This window comes from Hibiscus syriacus, unplaced genomic scaffold (genome assembly GCF_006381635.1).
Source record: "Hibiscus syriacus cultivar Baekdansim isolate YM2019G1 unplaced genomic scaffold, ASM638163v2 tig00111366_pilon, whole genome shotgun sequence".
NCBI classification, from domain to species: domain Eukaryota; kingdom Viridiplantae; phylum Streptophyta; class Magnoliopsida; order Malvales; family Malvaceae; genus Hibiscus; species Hibiscus syriacus.
Window position 1 is genome coordinate 821,096 of NW_024063071.1, and position 18,262 is coordinate 839,357.

General features: G+C 35.7%; 1 protein-coding gene across 1 annotated transcript; it reads right to left on the minus strand.

The window, feature by feature from the left end:
* Positions 1-1,147: 1,147 nt before the first annotated feature.
* On the minus strand, positions 1,148-4,081 carry LOC120159409 (DNA replication complex GINS protein PSF1-like). The gene is made up of 6 exons (XM_039169995.1): positions 3,790-4,081; positions 2,781-2,848; positions 2,137-2,250; positions 1,867-2,035; positions 1,414-1,563; positions 1,148-1,321 (listed from the first exon to the last, which is right to left on the minus strand). Exons 1-6 carry the CDS (start codon positions 3,862-3,864, stop codon positions 1,295-1,297), a joined length of 603 nt encoding a protein of 200 aa, XP_039025926.1. The 5' UTR covers positions 3,865-4,081; the 3' UTR covers positions 1,148-1,294.
* Positions 4,082-18,262: the final 14,181 nt, after the last annotated feature.

The following is an 18,262-nucleotide window of genomic DNA, read 5'->3' on the forward strand; positions in this document are numbered from 1 at the left end:
TCTAACATTACACCTTGAATCATTGATGGTCTCGATAGTCTCTTGGTCGAGTATTCTCTCAATGGACCCTTATTCAAGTCAACAGTTCCATATAATTCAAATTTATATTAGAATTTCTCATTTATCTCCGACTGAAAAGTTACGCTGGAAATGGGAAGAGAGAAGCAAAAAAAGAAATTCGAGATCAAAAAGGAATTTAAGGTTTAAAATGAAATTAAAAACTATGTTGCAAGTTTTAAATGTTGAGAGACCTAAATGAATGTGCCTGAAAAATTCAGTGATCATATTACAAACATACTAACTCCAATGTAGCAGTTGAAGATCATATTACAAACAGACTAAATATTAGGAGATTGAAAGTTTTAAAAGTTGGGAGACTTAAATAAAAGCTTTAGTAAAGTTCAATAACCATTACTATACTTTACCCAAAATTTTAACGTCAGTGGCTATCCATGTTGGCGTTGGCCCTCAAAATCATCATTTATGGATACAAGTTGTAGAGTTTTGGCTAAAGAGATGATGGCTTTCACATTGCTTAAAAAAGTTTCAACATTAAGCCACTCCTTTAACAATTCTGGTTGCCTTTTGGTAAAAGATTGTTTATGCTCACAAGCTATTCAAGTCAAGCGTTAAGATACTTTAAGTAGATTCACCCGTAACTCACATTACTCGAGCTCAAGCTCGTTGAAAGAAGCAAGACAATGACAACCAACTGGTATTGGATGCTAAGCAGGATCTTATAAGAACCAAATTTCTGGAAAATGATTGCACAAAGCTCCTTATAAGAACCAAATTTCTGGAAAATGATTGCACAAAGCTCCTCATAAGAACCAAATTTCTGGAAAATGATTGCACAAAGCTCAAGCTTACTCTGGTGGAGAACCCTGAATTAAAACAGTTTCTATGATATGAGATTCCTCAGCTGGTAAAGATGGAGCAGTTGCAGTGCCAGATTGCAGTTTGCAAAGCAGCGGGGTAAAAATGATAAAACTTATTTCCTTTTATCGCGAGTGGCAGTCTTTCAAACCTCTTATTGATACTCTCTAGTAATGAGAGAATCTAGATAACTTCATTGACATCATCTATAAGGGAATAAAGGGAAAAAGACAAGTTGTTTCCTTTTTTTCTTGTTCAAGTTGTATCAGTCTTGCCAAGAGCTATAATGCACATACAAAGAATGAATAACAAGCCTGGTAATGGGCTAATACTTAATGGCAGCTGAATAGATACAAGCATGAAACATTTTTATCCTAGAGAAGGGGGAGAAGACATCATAGATGTACCTCTTCAAGGTTCAGCCTGTTAACTCCTCCATTAAACCCTGTTGTTAAAAGGCAAATAATAAGAAGTCAGTAAAGATTTAGTAGTCCCTTCTCATGATACAAGTAAAGCTAACTGGAAAACACCACTAACTCGTGCAATGTATTGCTCAGCATCAGTTCGTTTGAGAAAGTGCATCGAGTGGCGAGCAAAATTGGCAGATTTATCGCTGAGAATTATTCCACTACCTAAATCTTCAAGCACCCTTACCTTGATGTAGGGATCTTTTGGAGGCACCATATCCTGACAAACCAAGAACATTGGTCATAGCAATCTAGTTAACAGTGCCAGATGCTTTATAATGCTATCAGAGTGAGAATAAAATCTGCATGGTGGAAGACCAATCAATTCCTGTTTAACTACATTGCAGTTGCTTAAATATAGTTTAAGACTTATCTGTTCTATATAACACCAAGTCACCAACGACAGAATCATATTCTAAAGGGCTCTGCTTTTAAATTTTAATCAAAGGTTTGCATTAAGATAACCCTAGAATAAGTTCTTAAAAGTGCTTAATTCATAAGAAAAGACTCGAAGAGCCCTTACCACATTCACATCAAGGCTCAGTTGTGACATGTATAATTTCAAAGACTTAGAATGATCTTTGAAATACTGTTCCTCTGCGTCACTGAACTTCTCCTGAATTTCACGTGGAAGTTCATGAAGCAACCCTACCTTCCACGCCAAATCTCTTATAATTTCAGCACGATTGTACCTGTATAAAAATTAGCAGGCAATGGTAAGAAAACGCATCTTAACATGTAAACTAGCAAGAATCAGTTTCTTTAGGAAATGACAACAAAAAGTGCAACTCACACATATGCCATTAGGCAACGCTTGTTGCGAATTAGAGAAATGTGGTGGATGAGTGCTCCATAGTGGTCTGCATTTTTGGCTGTTTGAACTTCCAGTCCCTCCTCTTGCATTTTCCTATTATAGCATATATCACGTTAAGGGGCTAAAATATTTGTGCAACTAAAATTTGGTACTAAACTCTAAACCAAACCAAACTCCCCAAAATAAAATAAATAAATAAGGCATCTCTAGGGTGCATTGTATAGTCTGAGTATAATCAAAAACTTTGGAGAGAATATTTCATTGCCTTCACTTTTCAACCTCAAGCTCTAATACGAATTCATATGCACAGAATAGCAAATATACCTAAACTTATAAATCTACAGGTTAATACAAATGCTTCATTAAAGTTCTAGCTACCATCAATTGTTACCATTTGATATCCATTTTTTTTAAGATAGTTAGAAAATATATAGAATTAAACCTCTAGGAGATGCTATGAAACACTTGGAGCATAGAGATTAAATCAGATGCTGGTCCATTGACTAAAGAATTGCCAAAGCAGCAGCACCTACTTTCAGGCGATATAGTTACAAGAAGATGGGAAAGAGGAAGGAAAAACAAAAACAAAAGGTTAAAGAAGCAAAATAGCAACAAGGAATTACCTTATTAATGACTGAAGTGCATTATGGTGCTCATTGCATTCTTCAATTACTCGCTCAAACAGCTCATTCTGCAATATCACATCCCATACACAATAAAATAAAAAAACAACTAGCACACATCAACTTAAACACAGCTTTCACAGCTTATCAGCATTTGTCCATATATATATAGAGAGAAAGAGAGTTAGGATCCACTTACATAGTGTAAAACTCTTTTAATTTTACACATATTTAGAACCGTTGGATGAGTGAAAATAGATTGTTGAAATTAACTCCTTGTTTTTTTTGTTCAAATGAATATATTTTTATTTCCTATTGTTTATCTCAACTGTCTATTTTCACTCATCCAACCGTCTTAAATATGTGTAATACTAAAAGATTTTTACATTGTGTAACAATATCGTATCCCATATATATATATATATATATAACTAAGAGGTTAAGGAATAGCAAGTATAATGAAGTAGGAATCGAAAAGCTTTGCCAATAAAACTGGGGACTGGGAAAAGACGGACGGGCAAATCGAGAAGGAAAAAAGGTGGATGCATTCTAAAAATGGAACATTTTCAAGGAAAATCCACATGAAAGTTTATATACACAACACAAGTATTCTCTCAGTATTTCAAGTAGCTAACAGAAAATGTTCTCAAGTTTTTAGCTTTCGTGCTGGTAGGGTGCGTCAGTATGCAGAAAAAACTGGAATTTATACTGAACGCGTAAAGAACATATATATAACACTAAATTGTTAAGAAATTTCTATATAAAAAACTTAACCCTCAACGATCTTACAGAATTAATGGTACTTTGGGAAATAAACAGCCAGTTTTCAGATATATTAGAACTTAAGCAAAGAGTACAGTGATAGACACCTAAATTCAAAGAGAAGCAATGAACCCAACAAGCGATTTTCCAATTATATCATAATAACTAGATTTGTTCATCTTTGAATCATTTAAATGTAAAATAAAAAAAGATTTCCGCATAAAAGTGCGCAAGCCAGTAGCCTTACGTTGAAATTGTTGAGATGCCCTTTTTCACCACTGCCAAACTCTTTCACCAGCTCGTATGCCTTTCTTCCGTGCATCTTGTGAAGATGTAAAACTCCACCCTTTCAATTATATACCTTACCTTCAAAACCCAACTTTCTTTGAGACATTTCACCGAACACCTTGCACAATTGTTTTTCTCTTCAAACTGTATATAAAATAGTTATTGAAAAGTCTGGAAAACAGTTTAAATGGGTTTCTGTTGAGAATGAAGTTTAGGGATGTTTGGGAGATGAGAGAGCGAAAGAAAGTGAAGATAAATACAAAAGTTCTCTCTAGATCTAAAAGCATGGTGGAGGTTTTGGCGGGTGATTTTTTTAATTTCAAAATTTAGCGCCAGTGGCGGCGTTTTCCACTTTCCGGCTTTAATATGTTTTGGGTCTATTGTTAATACATTGATCACCATTTATAGTAGGCTTCACTGTGTTGGGCTTATCGTTAATATAATATTGGGTAATATCCATGTTAATACCTCAATTATTACTTTGTTCCGTTTTGGTCACTTAACTATTTTTTTCAAAATCATACCTAACGACTAACCTTACTTTTTATTTTCAATTTAGTCACCCACAATTAGTAGAACTGATGATGTGGCATTTAAAAATTTTCAATGATGACGTGATATTATTTTATGGCGACACGTCGGCATCACCATTAATTTTTTAATGGTGTGTGACCAAAATGAAACCAAAACATAATATTATATATGATTTTGAAAAAAAAATAGTTAAGTGATCAAAATTGAACAAAAATGATAATTTGAATATTAAACGTGTAGTTTAGCCTAAAGTATTTATTTTTATGTCTATTTTAGTGTTTATATTTTAAGAATTGTTTTATATTCGATGATTATGTTCCTTCTTTTAATCATTGATGTTCAAATTTTTTTTTATATTGGAAATGTCTAAATTATTTATTTTGTTTACTATTGTCAAACTTATTAATAAATTATTTTGATTTAATTAAAAGATAAGTGTCTATATTATACTTCTTGCTTATTGTATGTGTCTATTTTTTAAAGTATATGTCTAATGTGTTTTTCATCATTTAAGGTACCTAAAGTTTCCTTTTGTTACTATTTTAAGGCCATCTCATTAACTACCATTAAAAATTGTCAATAAATGATTTACTTGAAATATGACATTAATTTTTTTTATTAATATTACCTTTTCAGAAACAAAAAACATTAAATTTAAAAAAAACCCTAATTTTTATAATTTCTCATACTCTAAATTCTAAATCTCAAAATCAACCTAAAGGCATAGATTAAGGACGCACAGTCAAAGATTCAAGCGACGATGTAACCTCACCGATAAAAATAAAGATGGAATAACGTGGTAAAAATGATTTTCTATGACGATATTGAAGGAAGACAAGAGACAACGTGCAACGATAAAAGAGCAACTGGTCGATGGGAGTCTGGTGACATAATGAATAATCATTATGAATTTAAGAGATTTTAGGTAATTTAGGATTTAGGCTTTCTTAAATAATGATTTAATTGTCTTAAATAAAAAAAATACTACGTGTCAAATACTGATTGGATAATAATTTTTTAATCATTACTAACGACCAAACACTTTATATGCTAACTTTAAAACCATTATGCATCTATTTCGATTAATAAAAACTTTACAGACCTAAAAAACAAAAATAATTTAAACACTTTTTTTAATTAAATTATTAAATTTTTATATCCTTCATTTAGCTAAGAAAGAAGTATTCAACATGAAAATGATGAGCGAAGAAACACGCCATCTAGCCAAGAGAGAATATTCAATATGAGAATGATGAGCTAACAACACTTATTAATCATCTTTTATACCCATAGAATCTAAATGAAAAGTATTTCCCAAAGAGTCACTCCAGCTACTTGTTTGGTTTCGTGATCATGCAGCATGTAACTTTCTAAATGTGGAGGACAAAATAACAACAAGGTCAAGCTAATTTGTTGTCATTATCTACGACTACGAGCCATTTTGCTTTATTTTCGATAATTTGATTAATCATGGCACCACATATCATTAATTATAGTGGAAAATATGCTTTTCAAATCAATGAAAAATAAATGGGTGTTCAATTATAATGTTGTTGATAACGTCATGACCAATGATGATATGGACATTGAGGATAACATAGAGATATTCATGAAGATTAGACTTTTCGTATATACATATATTGTTAGAACTGCCTTTCGGGTGGTTAAGAATTGGGCTTCGACTTTAAGAAAATGGATTAAGAGTCGCCACCGATCATTTATTTAAAATTAAATGGGTTGACCGGATACCTTATTTTACCTGATCTACATCTTACCAGAGATGTGTCGATTCGGGAGTCGGTTACGTCAAGGAAGGGTTAGCACCCTTGAACTGCCCTTTCGGTACTATGTAATTTCCAGTTGTCTTGATTTAAGAAAATTGAAAGTTAATTAAAAAGGTAAAAATTGATCCAAAACTTGTTCGCTGTTTGTGAGTACTATAAATGGTGCGGATATTTGCAAGTATACACAATCGAACAAGTAATAAAGTGATGATGAGTATCGTTCTCCACAGGGATTGGGGGAAATCAAATAAGTTTGTCACGTCACTTTACTCTATCACCTAAGTAAAGTTAGAGATGGTATATACAAATGATAATGTTGTGGCAAAATGAATAAATGGTATGGAAATGGAACGATGACAATGTGGTAGCAAATGGATATGTTGTGGCAAATGAATTGTGTATAGTGCAATCAAATAAAAATGTAAAGGCAAAATAAGCTGTAAATATTGGATTTGATTATAAGGACTTTAGACTTCCTCACACGACAAGCTACTATGAAATGAGTGATAGGAGTCACTAAGGAAAATCTAAGTCCACTTCTCAGAATGATCTTACTTCTATGTCTAATCTGTCCGACATAGTCTACTAGGGTGCCCTATGCTATCTCTAGTAAGGGACTCGACAGAGTGAAGATCCTTGGCAAAATCGGTTGATGTAAACCCCTGCAGTGATCCTATGGTCTAGATAACAGGATATGTCTCGCCAATATCTTTTTGCGGCAGCATTAATCTAACCTATCGCTCATGCATAACTCCTTTTAGTCGAATGAAATCCTAGCTTATCTCTAAGGTGGATAGGTCTAGTTACTATCTAGAACCCCTTGCTTATGTGGTTCCTCCCTAGTTTATCTCAACCACTAGGATGTGCTACCTAGACATTCTCTCGAACACTAAGTAATCTCCTAAGGAACGACTACTCTCGTAGCTCCTACAACCTTAAGGCACTAAGCTTCATAAACAAACAAATATAACTAGAAAATAATCATTCATTAAAGCAAAACTTAAATATCCAAAATAAGCTCCCACCAAATAGGATTAGTTCATGGTGAGGGTTCGAAATAAGCAAGCACAAATCAGTTAATCCGTTCCTTACACCCAAACGATAAAATATGAAAGCAAAGAGCAAAGGGAATGAGGAAAAACCTTCGACGTGTACTGCCAGAGCTTCCCTCGGCCACCACGAATAGTCCCATCGATCTAGCTCCTCTCGGACACCTAGTTCGAAACTCCATATAGCCTGTAAATGGAGGAATGCCACAGCAAAATGATTGATGAAAAAAGAGAGAACTTTTTCTCTGAATTTTTAGGCTCTTGGCGGCTGTCTAAAATCTCTAAGTCTCTTTAAAAGTTAGGTTTCATCTTCTATTTATAGGGGAGAATGAACCTAAGGTTTGTGTTAAAATACACTAACACCCTAAAGTTCATTCCTTTTATGTGAAAGTCGATGCAAAGATGGTAATTGGCCCCTCCATTATGATTGCATAAAGCACTATTATGCAATGACAGCTGGCTCTTATTAAAAATATTCTTCTTTCATTTTGATCGTTCTCGAATGCCAACTGGTTTCGGCATTTGCATTCTGCTTAGCAGTCTCCTTGTCATGGCATTTCCCTTTTTCTTTTCTTTGCTCTCAAATCCTGCACATCACCAGACAACACCTTCCCCATAAAGCAACACTGATTACAAAATAAAATGTCGCGGCAAACAGAATTTCACCACATGCAACTATATGCTCCAAAATGCATCTATATGATCCTATATGAGCTCTAAGACAGTCAATAACTTAAGTGAAAAGGTCCCAAATATAACCTTTTTACGGAGTTATCACACCCCAAACTTAAGCTATTGCTTGTCCTCAAGCAATGAATAGTATTAAGCAAAATAAAATATCATGTAAGTTCAGAAGCAGAATAGTTATATGGGATAAATTTCAGCCCTCAGCAAACTTAGCTTTAACATGCTAGACTAGTTGAGAAATCAAGTATTATCCCCTATGTCAAGATTCTTTGTGTGGGGTGTGTGTGTGTGCATGTTTGTAACCAGTCCATACTTAACAAACCTAAAAAAATTCTACGCAAGTTTCTTGTTTGCCACGACATTTACAATTTTACTCCCGCATTGTTTTCTTTTCCTTTTTGCTTTTTTTCTTGCCACGACATTTACAATTTTACTCCCGCATTGTTTTCTTTTCCTTTTTGCTTTTTTTTTTTTTTTTTAACATGCTACGAGGGAGTTTGCCCATCCCACCTACCATCCCATACTATAGGTGAAAGGGAGCATACCTTCCACCCCCGAGCTAGTCAAGTAGAGTCATCCCGTTACTACTTTCATTCACTCTCTGAAGTGGAGAAGTTAGATGGAGCTGTATCTTTATTGAGGGGTCAGGCGAGGATATGGTGGACGAATGTCACCATAAGGATGCCCAGTGACCAGTTGACTTGGTCTTTGTTCTTAGATAAATTCAAAAACAAGTACATAGGAGAACAGTTCATTCGGCAAATGAAGCAGGAGTTTTTGAATTTGAAACAGATGAACCGCTCTGTATATGAGTATAAATGTGAGTTCAACAAGCTGAGTAGGTTTGCATCCGAGCTTGTGCCTACCGAAAAAGAGGCTTGCGATTGGTTCGTGGAGGGCTTACGCCATAGATTGAAAGAGATATTGATAGTGTTGAATTTTTCCTCGTTCCAAGAGGTGATCAATCGCGCCAAGGCTCTTGAAAGAGCTCAGAATGAGAGATTCGGGGATTTTAGAGTTCAAACATCAAAGAGAACAGGTGCTTCTTCTAGCTCAGTACCATCAAAAAGGGGAAGAGACTCGGGATTTCGATCACAAGATAGATCAGAATCAGTTGCATCGTCTGCTAGGGGAGTAGGTCAGGCAAGACCTAGACAGACGCAGTCAGTGGAATCTGGTGCTGGGAGATCTACTCCGAGTCAAGTGAGACAGTGTCAGCACTGTGGGAAAAACCATTATGGGGCTTGTCGGATGACTGCTGGGACTTGTTTTTCGATGCGGAGATGCCGGACATTTTATGCGGGATTGTCCATTGATTGTTGGTGAGCCTGCACCATCTGGAAGAGTTGGTTCTTCCTCACAAAGAGGACGAGGAAGAGGCAGAGGAAGGAACCCATCTGAATTCTCTGCTCAACCTGAAGTTCGATCAACCGCACGGGTGTACAATCTAAAGACAAGTGAAGACCGTGATGACCCTGATATTATAGCAGGTACTTTTCAGTTGTATGATAAATTAGTATTGGTACTGATTGATCCGGGTTCTAATTATTCTTATATTACAAGTAAGTTAGTAAAGGAGTTGAGGATTCCCTTAGAAGCTACGAGTAATGAGATTATAGTAACAACTCCGTTAGGCCATAGTGCCCGGGTGAATAAAGTCTGTAAGGGGTGTCCCCTAAAGGTTCAGGGAATTGAATTCCCTGCTAATCTGATGGAATTACCCTTTGACGAGTTTGAAGTGATTCTGGGAATGGATTGGTTGTTTCGTTATTATGGAGATGTTAATTGCAGATTGAAAAATGTAACCCTGAAAAGTCCAGGAGGAACAGAGATAAGTGTGAGTAGTGAAAAGTTTAATCCCTTAGCAAATGTAATGTCACTAATGTCAGCTAAGAAGCTATTGCTACAGGGATGTCAAGGATTTCTTGCAAATGTAATAGATTTAAGAGCTATAGAGAAAGGGCTAAAGGAGAGATTCCAATTGTTCAAGAATTCCCTGAAGTTTTCCCGGTTGAGTGGCCATGATTACCTCCGGATAGAGAGGTAGAATTTCAAATTGAAGTAATGCCAGGAACCGCTCCAATTGCAATGGCACCTTATCGGATGGCTCCGAAAGAATTGCAAGAGTTAAAGAATCAATTGCAAGAGTTGTTAGAAAAAGGATTTATTCGACCAAGTGTGTCACCTTGGGGAGCTCCGGTGTTATTTGTTAAGAAGAATGATGGATCAATGCGTCTCTGTATTGATTATCGACATCTTAATAAGGTGACCATCAAGAACAAGTATCCCCTTCCGCGCATTGATGACTTGTTTGATCAACTAAAGGAGCTACGGTATTTTCGAAGATCGATCTACGTTTGGGTTATCATCATCAATGAAGATCCAGGAGAAAGTATTCGAAGACGGCTTTCAAAACGAGATATGGTCATTATGAAGTAATCGTAATACCATCGGAGTAACGAATGCACCTGCTGCTTTCATGGATCTCATGAACAGGATTTTTAGCCCTATCTGGACTAGTTTGTGTTGTTTATTGATGACATACTGGTTTACACGAAGTCCATGAAGAGCACGCACATCTGAGGCTAGTTTTGCAAATTCCAGGGATAAAAATCTCATTCGAAATTGTCCAAATGTGAATTGGCTAAACGAAGTAATTTTCTTGGGGCATGTGATCTCGGCAGTTGGGATTAGAGTAGACCCTCAGAAGGTAAAGCTATAAGGATTGGGAAGTTCCTAAGAATGTGTCTGAAGTTCGGAGTTTTCTTGGACTTGCCGGTTACTATCGAAATTCGTTAAGAATTTTTCGATGATTGGCTGCCTCTAACAAAGTTAATGAGAAAGAACGTACCATTTGTTTGGACTTTGAATGTCAAGAAAGTTTTGAAGTTTTAAAGAGAATTCTGACGGAAACTCCGATATTGGTTCAACCGGAATCTGGCAAGAACTTTTGTAGTATACAGTGACGCATCCCATAACGGGTTGGGGTGTGTATTAATGCAAGAAGGAAAGGTGGTAGCGTATGCATCGAGACAGTGAAACCACATGAAAGAAATTACCCCACTCATGATTAGAAATGGCTACTGTAGTATTCGCTCTCAGGATTTGGCGTCATTATCTTTATGGGGAGGTTGTTACTTATATACGGATAATAAGAGCCTGAAGTACTGATGACTCAAAAAGAATTGAATTAGAGGCAACATAGATGGGTAGAGTTCTTAAAGGATTATGATGTGATAATTGACTATCATCCCGGAAAGGCTAATGTGGTAGCAGATGCTTTGAGTAGAAAGACGTTTGCAGCTTTACGAGCTATGGATGCAAGATTATCTTTATTGGGAGACGGTGGTCTTTGTGCAGAATTAACCCTTAAACCAGCATGATTGGAACGAATAGGAGAATTGCAAAGTAAAGATGAAGTGTGTTTGAAAAGAATTGAACAAGTAAAGAACAAAGAGATTAAAGACTTTGAGATTAAGTCAGATGGAAATCTATATTGTAAAGGAAGAATTGTAATACCCGACAATGACGACTTGAAGAAAGAAATATTATCAGAGGCTCATTGCAGTCCGTTAACGATGCACCCGGGTGGAACCAAGATGTATATGGATTTGAAGGATCGATTTTGGTGGCAGGGATGAAACGAAGCATCACCGAATTTGTGTCTAAGTGTTGATATGTCAACAAGTCAAAGCCGGCATCAAGTTCCATCAGGATTATTGCAACCGATTTTCATTCCTCAATGGAAATGGGAAAATGTTACGATGGATTTTGTTTCGGGGTTACCCTTGACTCCGAACAAAAGAGAATCAATCTGGGTAATTGTTGATCGATTAACTAAGTCAGCGCATTTCCTTCCGGTTAGAACGGATTTCTCTATGGAAAAGTATGCAGAGCTGTATATTAGAGAAGTTATTAGATTGCATGGAGTACCTGTTTCCATAGTCTCTGATCGAGACCCTCGATTCACTTCTAGATTCTGGAAATCTTTGCATAGAGTGTTGGGGACTCGTTTAAACTTTAGTACGGCTTTTCATCCTCAGACTGATGGGCAATCAGAGAGAACTATTCAGATATTGGAAGATATGTTGAGAGCATGCGTAATGGAATTTAAAGGATCATGGAAAAGTATTTACCGCTGGCAGAGTTCGCTTACAAATAGTTATCAGTCTAGTATAAAGATGGCCCCATATGAAGCATTATATGGAAGAAATGTCGTACTCCATTAAATTGGTATGAACTCAAAGACCGAAGTGTTCTTGGTCGGATTTAATTCAAGATGTAGAACAGAAAGTTCGAGAAATTCAGCATAACCTCAAAGTGGCCTCTGATCGGCAAAAGTCCTATTCTGATCTTAAAAGAAAGGAGATTGAATTTGAAGTTGGGGATAAAGTGTTTTAAAGGTATCTCCATAGAAGAATGTGTTGAGGTTTGGTCGGAAAGGAAAGTTAAGTCCCGGTTTATTGGACCATATGAGATTGTAAAAAGGGTGGGACCCGTAGCATACCAATTGACTTTACCACCAGAAATGGAAAAGATTCACAATGTATTCCATGTCTCAATGCTTCGAAGATATCGATCGGATCCCTCCCTATCGTAAATCCAGAAGAGATCGAGGTATAACCGGATATGACTTATGAGGAAGAACCTATTCAAATTTTAGCTCATGAGGTTAAGCAATTGAGGAACAAGACTATTCCATTGGTTAAAGTTTATGGAAGAATCACAAGTAGAGGAAGCAACATGGGAGGTGAGGAGGATATGAGGAATCAGTATCCCCATCTCTTTCTTATTGAAAATTCGAGGACGAATTTTCTTAAGGGAGGGAGATTTGTAACATCCTCCATGCCGGGTAGTGATTAATTTGCAAAGTTTCAACATTTGGTGATTTAAGTAAAATGATGGAAGAGTTCAATGACCTATTTGAGTTATTTGGTGTAGGATTGAATTATAAAGAAGGAAAATTTAGAGGGCAAAGAGTAATTAGTAAGTGAAATAATTAAATATTCCTTAGGGTGATTTTATAAATCACGTGGGAAGCATTGAGATAAACAAGGTTCCAGACATTTCTCTTCTCTTCTCTAACCGTGAAGCTTGCAAGCAAAGGTGAGTTGTCTTCTTTGGATTAATTCTTATGAGTTAAGCATGGGTTTGGTTAAGAAGATTTAGGAAATATGATGGAGAGAAACAAGGATCCTAGAACTCAAAGAATTGTAAGTTAAGGGAGATTAAAGGTTGGAGCCATTGAATGAAATCTTAGATTAAAGGTCATAATAAGAATTAGAAGCTGGATTTGACTTGTCATCAAGCTAATTAAGAAGTATGAGGTGATAGAATTAAAATTAGAACAAGTTGGAATTTGAGTAAGATTCTAAATTCTATATGGATGATTAGTTTTTTTAGTTTTAGAGGTATTGAATGGATAATAATTAGTTTAAGTAAGTGTATGAAAGTTAAGAGTATAAAGGGAGTGAAATATGAATGTTTGAGCTGAAATGAGATGATTTTCGAGCTCAAAATAGGATTTCTGGGCTAGGGGAATCGGTACCCATTCAAGGGGAATCGATACCCCCTCAACGAATATGAATTTCCAGAATGCTAGAGGGGAATCGATACCCCCAGGGGGGAACCGATTCCCCCATATAAAAAAAGAAGAAGAAGAAAAAAGAAGAAAGACTAAACTATTAATTCCTTAAATTGGTAGGCTATTAAAGATTAATTTCAAGACATAGACATCTGATAATCATCTTGAACATTATGTTTATGTAGATACTAAGCCTACACGAGTTCTGGAACAATCTACAAGTAGGATCGATCGAGGAAAAGGCAAAGAAATATAGGTGAGTGCATATGCATAGCATAATTATAGAAATATACTCAATTCTAGACTTGTGATAAGTCTAGATTTTATATCTTGGTACATGATCATATTCTGTATTATGAGACATGACATGAATTCATATAAAATGCATTATATGACATGAATATGCAGGAAAAGTTATGAGCTATGTGAAAAGGTAAGAATTTACATGTCTACGCGATATAGACTACGTGAAATGTAAAAGCCCATGTTATGTAGATGAGATCTATAGGTATAGTTAGCATGCCAAGGGTAGAGGGTCTACGCGGTCCTTCAGGATAAAATTCTACGCGGTCCTTCGGGATATATATATATTCTTTGGAACATGTGTGAAGTCTGGTGAGACACATACTTGATCCCTAGCATATGTATATGATTCTTAAGGAATTCTATGTGGTCCTTATGGACATTATTATATGGCACTATAGTGCAATTCTACGTGGCACTTCGGTGCATTTATACGAGCTGTGGTGACAGCATAGTGCACAACCTCACAATACTCAGATACCTTAGGTTCTCAATATGATATCATGGGCCAATAAACTCATTAATACAAATTCATGAATGTTAAAGTAATATGCTTACAGGTAAGGATAATGGTGATGTAAACTACCTTGATTAAGTATAAGCTTTCATCTCATTTCATATCATTATGACATTTTCATTACATTGCCTTGTTATTATTATTACATTGTGTTAGGATTTTCGGAAGCTCGAATCGACAACCGGAACGGTTTGTAAAGAGGGGTCGGAACGGTTTTGTGTTTAGGGAGTAAAGAGATTGAAAAATAGAGAATTACACAGCGATTTATAGTGGTTAGACTTTCTCAATCAAAGTCTACGTCCACTACCTTAGCTCCTCACCAAGGATTTTCCAACAAATTCACTAATTTGTTCTTTCTTTTGAGGATAAAGAGCAACCTTACAAACTCCATAGTTTTTCCGGGCTAAACTAGAACCTTTCCCTAGCTTTTACACGGGCTAAGCTATAACCTTTCCCCTTTACAAAAGAATAAGAAATGCAAACAAGAAAACCTCTCTAAGGTAGGTGTTTACAAGATTGAGCTCATAAGAACAAAATATATACAAGAGAAAGATGAAATAAGAATGAAAAATTATTCTCTTGTGTTTGATTGCTTGGATAGTTGTTCTATTCTTCTTCAAGTGTCCTTAGCTTGTATTTATAGCTTGGAATGTGTTTGAAGTCATATCTAGCCGTTGGGGATGTTTTGGAACCGTTTGGGAATGATTTTTTTGCAAAAATAGGCTGCCCAGAATGGGGGGAATCGGTACCCCCTTCATAGGCTAAAAACAGTGATTTACTGTTCAAATAGTAAATTACTATTCATAAAAACATTTTTGTGCTCAATTTTAAATTAAAAGAACTTGAATTATTTTTTGTAAATTTTGAATAAATTCAATTAAGTCCAAATACATTTTGTAAATTCAATTCAAGTCCAAAAACCATTTTGCCTTAAATTTTTATATCGAAACATAGTTCAACAATCTCCCCCTTTTTGATATAACAAAACATTTGAAAAATTGTTTTTGGTAAAAACTCCCCCTTAATAAAATGTTTAATAAAAAAGATACTAGTTGTTGGAAAACATATGAAAATGTTAAGCTCCCCCTTTTTCATTAAGAAATTGAATTTTTTAAAACAACCAAACTTCTCCCCCTTTTTGTTATATCAAAAATAATTCAATCTTTTAAAGTTCTAAAATAACATTGGAGAGTAAGTGGTAAATTTGACATTTAAAAATTTATTTGAAAAATAAAAAACTCCCCCTCAATAAATTCATTCCAAATAAAATTTTGTAAATTCAATTCAAGTCCAAAAACCATTTTGCCTTAAATTTTTATATCGAAACATAGTTCAACACATTGCCTCACTAAGTCGATGACTTAGCGTGTGAGTGTTTCACACGTAGGATCCGAGAAAGTAGACGAGACAGGTTAAGCAGCTTGACAGTATTACTCCTGCAACCATCAGATCAGAAGTAACTTAATCAGTAGGTCATTTTGTTAAGAAAATGGATGTTGGCATGTAATTAAAAAGTTAAGTTGTGTATGCTCTGAATATTTTAGTAAACTTATAGTACCATATGTATATTATTGTATTTTCATAATATAAGTTCAAGTATTTTACTATTATTTGTAATGTGTGGTGTTTTAAAAGTCAATGTAATATCTCTGACTCGTATCCGGGTTGGTATACGGGTTGGGGGTGTTACATTAAGAAAATGGATTAAGAGTCGCCACCGATCATTTATTTAAAATTAAATGGGTTGATCGGATACCTTATTTCTTACCTGATCTGCATCTTACCAGAGATGTGTCAGATTCAGAAGTCGGTTACAGTCTAGGAAGTGTTGGATATATGAACTGCAAAATTACACCGTTAGCACTGACTGGAAATATAAACAGTAATTAAAAGGAACAGATTTGTAAATCGTGTCGTGGTAAAAATCACTGCCTTAGAAAGGAATTCGCCCCGATGTGTGTAATCGCTGCAGTAGGCGGACCGTCCCCCGAGGTTAACACGGTCGCTCCGAATTCCGTACACCCGAAACCGGAGTGGACTGCTGGTAGTATTGCTTTTCTGATCGGAAAGCACACAGAGAGAATATTTAGAAAACACTTGGAGAGTGAATTCTGAATGTTGAGAGTGAGTTGAGAAGCTAAATATAGCTCTCTATTTATAGGCTAGAAATATGGTTAAAATCGTCCATAAAATTTCAGGATTAAATCTCTTTTTTTGTAATACTTGGAACGTCTAGATGAACCTGACTCAAAAATAGTCCAGGTTCATTGCATCATTGTTTAGCTGTTATAACTCCCGAAATTATATCATGTAACCCCTGGAATTAAATCAAATAACTCATGTAACTCCTGATATTAACAATCTGTCTCCTCTGTACAAAGCTGGAAATCAGTCCAGATACATCTTAACGCTTTTTTATTTAATTTAGGAAAAAACTGTTTAATTTCTGATAACTCATAAATCAGCTGTTATCATTTTGAATTTAAACAGTCCCCAACAACCTATAAATATCAGTTGAAATCTTTCACATTTTCCATTTGTGAGTACTATAAATGGTGTGGATATTTGTGCAAGTATACACAATCGAACAAGTAATAAAGTGATGAGTGAGTATCGTTCTCCACAGGGATTGGGGGAAATCAAATAAGTTTGTCACGTCACTTTACTCTATCACCTAAGTAAAGTTAGAGATGGTATATATACAAATGATAATGTTGTGGCAAAATGAATAGATGGTATGGAAATGGAGCGATGATAATGTGGTAGCAAATGGATATGTTGTGGCAAAATGAATTGTGTATAGTGCAATCAAATAAAAATGTAAAGGCAAAATAAGCTGTAAATATTGGATTTGATTATAAGGACTTTAGACTTCCTCACACGACAAGCTACTATGAGAATGAGTGATAGGAGTCACTAAGGAAAATCTAAGTCCAATTCTCAGAATGATCTTACTTCTATGTCTAATCTGCCCGACAGAGTCTACTAGGGTGCCCTATGATATCTCTAGTAAGGGACTCGACAGAGTGAAGATGCATTGGCAAAACCGGTTGACGTAAACCCCTACAGTGATCCTATTGGTCCAGATAACAGGATATGTCTCGGCAATACCTTTTTGCGGCAGCATTAATATCTAACCTATCGCTCATGCATAACTCCTTTTAGTCGAATGAAATCCTAGCCTTATCTCTAAGGTGTATTATGTCTAGTTACTATCTAGAACCCCTTGCTTATGTGGTTCCTCCCTAGTTTATCTCAAACACTAAGGATGTGCTACCTAGACATTTCTCGAACACTAAGTAATCTCCTAAGGAACGACTACTCTCGTAGCTCCTACAACCTTAAGGCACTAAGCTTCATAAACAAAACAAAATATAACATAAAAAAATAATCATTCATTAAAGCAAAACTTAAATATCCAAAATAAGCTCCCACCAAATAGGATTAGTTCATGGTGTGGGTTCAAAATAAGCAAGCACAAAGCAAGTTAATCCGTTCATTACAACCCAAACGATAAAATATGAAAGCAAAGAGCAAAGGGAAAGAGGAAAAACCTTCGACGTGTACTGCCAGAGCTTCCCTCGGCCACCACGAACAGTCCCAGTGATCTAGCTCCTCTCGGATGCCTAGTTCGCAACTCCCTATAGCCTGTCAACGGAGGAATGCCACAGCAAAAATGATTGACGGAAAAAGAGAGAACTTTTTCTCCGAATTTTTAGGCTCTTGGCGGTTGTCTAAAAATCTCCAAGTCTCTTTAAAAAGTTAGGTTTCATCTTCTATTTATAGGGGAGAATGAACCTAAGGTTTTGTGTTAAAATTACACTAGCACCCTAAAGTTCATTCCTTTTATGTGAAAGTCGATGCAAAGATGGTAATTGACCCCTCCATTATGGAAGCACTTTTTATGCAATGACAGCTGGCTCTTACTAAAAATATTCTTCTTTCGTTTTGATCGTTCTCGAAATGCCAACTAG